The sequence below is a fragment of the Habropoda laboriosa genome, unplaced genomic scaffold, assembly GCF_001263275.1.
Source record: "Habropoda laboriosa isolate 0110345459 unplaced genomic scaffold, ASM126327v1 scaffold3431, whole genome shotgun sequence".
Taxonomy (NCBI): Eukaryota; Metazoa; Arthropoda; class Insecta; order Hymenoptera; family Apidae; genus Habropoda; species Habropoda laboriosa.
In genome coordinates, this window is record NW_017103410.1 from 3,930 (window position 1) to 7,997 (window position 4,068).

Sequence of the window (4,068 nt, forward strand, 5' to 3'; positions counted from 1 at the left end):
CGGCCCTCGCCTGTGTTGATTTCGTCCCGAGGGGCGGAATCAATGCGGGCGGGGAGTCCGGCGACATCAGGGGGACGCTGGGCCCACACTGGGACGACACCACGATCTAGCTGATGTTCGCCAAACTGGAACTCGTCTTTAGGCGAGGCCCAGGGCGGCGAATTTCGGCGAAGTCGGCGGGCCCGATCCGGCCAAATCCACTCGTTTCACCTCCACGCGGGGCTCCTGGGCCTCCCCCTCGGCTGAAAAGGCGGGGGGGAGGGCGAACGAAACGAGTGGTGACCACAGGGGCCGTGTCCGCTTCGGCGGCGCGGTACGGGGAGGATGGCGCCCCCGTGGTACCTGAGCCAATCAAACCGTAAGCCGGCAGAAATGCCGGAACGGGGGACTTGCCTTAATCGGCCGGTCTGCGAGGATGTCCTCCTCTATAAAAAAGGACCCTACCCCCAAGCTATGGCGCGCGGTGATGAGGGGGCCCCCTGGTGGATGCACCGGGGGGTGGCCGGTGGGACATCGGTCGCTAGCGGCCACCCCGGGGTACCTGGCGCCCCCCCGGGTGTAATCAGCCTTGCCCGGGTAAGGCGGCTCTGCCCGGGTGGACGTATAGATCCGACCACGCTCGTGGGAACAAGCATGGAATCTTTAACTAAAAAAACGGGGAAGGGGGGTAATGAAGAAGAGGAGGGAGGTGTGGTCCCTAGGGACGGAGCTACGTCGAGCGTGGCGGCGGAAGCCGTTATCATGGTCGAACGTATGAAGGGCAAGATGAGCGCCCTTGAAGAGAGGTTGGGGCGGGCCTCGGCCTCCGGGTCGAGGGACCGCTCCTCCTCTCGGAAAAGGGCGTCTCTGCCGGAGCCGCGACCGGGGCCCTCCGCCCCGGCGGGCCCCTCGCCGATGAGACTAAGGTCTTCGTCGGGGGCGTCCGCCGGGTCGGGGGCGTCGGCCGGGCCCTCGAAGTTGACGGAAGCTGCCACATCCAGCGGTAGCGATACGAGTGAGCCCGGAATACTGGCGCCTCCTGCTCGAAAAAAGAGTAGGGGGCGGCCTGAGACAACCGGCGAATATCACCGGAAGTTGGCGGTAAAGGAGGCGGACCTCCATCAATATCAAGAGGCCGCAGCTGAGAAGCTGGTGCAGGATATACTCGATCCGCGAGTGCCAGCACCTGTCCGCAAGAAAGCGGACACGGCGCAGCGCGACAGTATCGCGGAGGTATTGCGAAAAACATCTCTCGCCGACATCGGCCAGCAGGCCCTTGACGCGGGGGATGTAATATACAAAACGGCGGCCAAAAGCGGGCGTCTGCAGGGGCAGCTGCAGAAAGCCCTCAAGGAGTCCGCAGATATGCTTGTTTGCGCAAGCATGGAGGCGATTCAGCGGAGTAATGCTTCCGACCTTGAGAGCGACAATCTCGCGCTTAGATCCGAGATTGCCGCGCTCAAGGCGGAAATCGAAGATTTGAAGGCGGCAGCTCTGCGCAAGGACGTAGATGCTCTTAGGGCGGAGCTCGGATCAGAGCGAGCTTCCGAGCGCGCATCAGAGAAGACGGCAACAACGCCGCCACGCCTGCAATCGCCGGCGCGGATGTGCTGGTCGCCGCCCTTGATATGGGAGTCGTCACCACCGCACGCCTGCAATCGCCGGCGCGGATGTGTTGGTCGCCGCCCTTGATATGGGAGTCGTCACCACCGCGGGAACTGACCGCGCCTCCTCCTGCTCCGGAGGGAGAAAGCGAGGGGAAGAAACGGGACGACATGATGGAGGCAATTGCCTCAATTAAGGAATTTGTGGCGAAGGAAGTCTCGTCAATGCGGGCCGAAATGAGATCCGCGATGGAGGCGTGGCAGAGCGGGAGGCAAACCGCCCCTCCACCCAGTGTAGGCACGCCGGGAGGCGCCCCTCCACCACCACCTCCGATCCCCAAACGAAGAAGGAGGCGGGGTGGCCGGGGGAGGAGAAGAAGGAAGACCACGGCGAGTGTGGTGGCTCAACCCGAGCCCCCACCAGCCGTTGTCGCGCCACCGACACGCCCACGTCCTGCACGTGTGTCGGTGAAGGCGCCAACAGAGCAGGCACAGTCTGCGCGCAGGCCATCCGTGGCCACGCCCGCAGCACAGCCACGTCCGGCTCGCAGCCAGCCGAAGAGGGCTGCAAAAGCGGCGAGTACAGCCTCGGTGGGCGGACCCCCTGCCCGGGGAACTCCCACAGGAGGCGTGCCACAGCCGCGGGAAGACACCACCTGGTCACAGGTTGTGGGTCGTAAGGCGCGACGAGCCGCGAAGGCTCCGCCTACACCACCACCACAACCACAGCGACCAGTACAGAGGAAGGCCAGGGGTGCGGCCCTGTTAAGCCGCCCCCCGAGGTCGGCGGCTGTCACCCTGACGGTGGCCCCCGGCAGTACGGCAACGTATGCCGGAATAATGGCCACCGCAAGGGAGAAAATAAAAATAGAAGAATTGGGGATCACGGAAGTGCGTCCCCGACGTGCCAGGACAGGGGCCCTCATACTGGAGGTCGCCGGCCCTGGAAGAGAGGAAAAAGCGGAGGCGCTAGCGACACGCCTACGCGAAGTACTGCATGATACGGCAAAGGTCGCTCACCCGTCCAAGTTCGGGGAACTGCGGGTGAGCGGCCTCGAGGATTCTGCAAAACCGGAGGAGGTGGCCGCAGCCGTAGCGGCGGCCGGAGGGTGCCCGGTCGAAGGGGTGAGGACAGGAGCGATCCGGTCCTCCCCCAACGGCCTGGGGACAGTCTGGGTGAGATGTCCGCTGGCGGCGGCCAGAAAGTTGGCGACCGCTGGCAGGCTCAGGGTAGGCTGGGTAGCCGCGAGGGTGGAGGCGTTGCGGGCCCGCCCCCTGCAGTGCTACCGTTGTCTGGAGAAGGGACATACCCAGCAACGGTGCACTGCAGGGGTGGACAGGAGTCGCCGCTGCTACAGGTGCGGCGACTCCTCCCACCGGGCGGGCCAATGCCCGGCGGCCGACCCGAAATGTCCGTTATGCACGGATCTGGGTCGGCCGGCCGGGCACCGATTGGGGGCGAAAGCATGTGCTCCGCCCCCCAAAAAGGGGCGGGCACCCCCCGCCCAGGGAAGGCAGGCGGAGACACAAGGTGGGGGCGCTGAAAAGCGCCCAAGCAAGGACCCGGGCCGGGGGGAGGCCATGATAACGGCTTAAAATGGCGCCCCCGGTCCGGATCTTGCAAACCAACGCCAATCACTCCCGCCGGGCCCAGGACCTGATAGTCCAGGGCCTGGCGGGAGGGGTGGCGTTGGCGGTAGTCGCGGAGCCGTTCCGCGTCCTCGATCGACCGTCCTGGGTCGGGGGCGTGGGCGGCTCCGTGGCAATTATCTCGGGAGGACCGCCTCAGGCCCCACCCCCTACGCTCATTGAGCGGGGGGAGGGGTTTGTGGCGGTCGAATGGCGCGGCCTGGCGGTGGTCGGTGTTTACGCACCGCCCCGCTGGCCCCTCGCGTCCTTCGAGGAGTACCTGGACGGGTTGCGCGACCTTGTCGCACGCATTGCACCCCGTCCGGTACTCGTCCTGGGGGATTTTAACGCCCACGCGGAGGCGTGGCGATCCCCCAGGACGGACGCGAGGGGAGGGGCGGTGCTGGATTGGGCGGCGGGCCTGGGCCTCCGATTGCTAAATCGGGGGTCGGCCAGCACGTGCGTGCGGTACCAGGGTGAGAGCATCGTGGATCTTTCATGGGCCTCCCCTGGTGCCGCGCGCCGTGTCTCGGGGTGGAGGGTCTCCGAGGTCGAGACCCTGTCGGACCACCTCTATATATTTATGGAGGTGTCCGACACCACCCCGCGCTGCCCAGCCGGCCGCCACAGGCCGCGCCGTTGGGCCCTCAGGGCCCTGGATGAGGACGCGCTGATGGCAGCCTCCCTTGCTGTGGCCTGGTCGGAGCCGCCGACCGGGCCCGTCGCGGACCTGGAGGCGGAGTCCGAGTGGTTCCGGGGCGCGATGCAGTCGATCTGCGACTGCGCGATGCCCCGGGCCAAGACTCCGCCTCAGAGGCCGGTGTACTGGTGGTCGCGCGAAATCGCGGCACTCCGC

The 4,068-nt window shown here is 66.2% G+C and overlaps 1 protein-coding gene across 1 annotated transcript; it reads left to right on the forward strand.

The window, feature by feature from the left end:
* The first annotated feature begins 633 nt into the window (after positions 1-633).
* LOC108578233 lies at positions 634-1,671 on the forward strand. Its single transcript, XM_017941522.1, has one exon. It carries the CDS (start codon positions 634-636, stop codon positions 1,669-1,671), a length of 1,038 nt encoding a protein of 345 aa, XP_017797011.1.
* Positions 1,672-4,068: the final 2,397 nt, after the last annotated feature.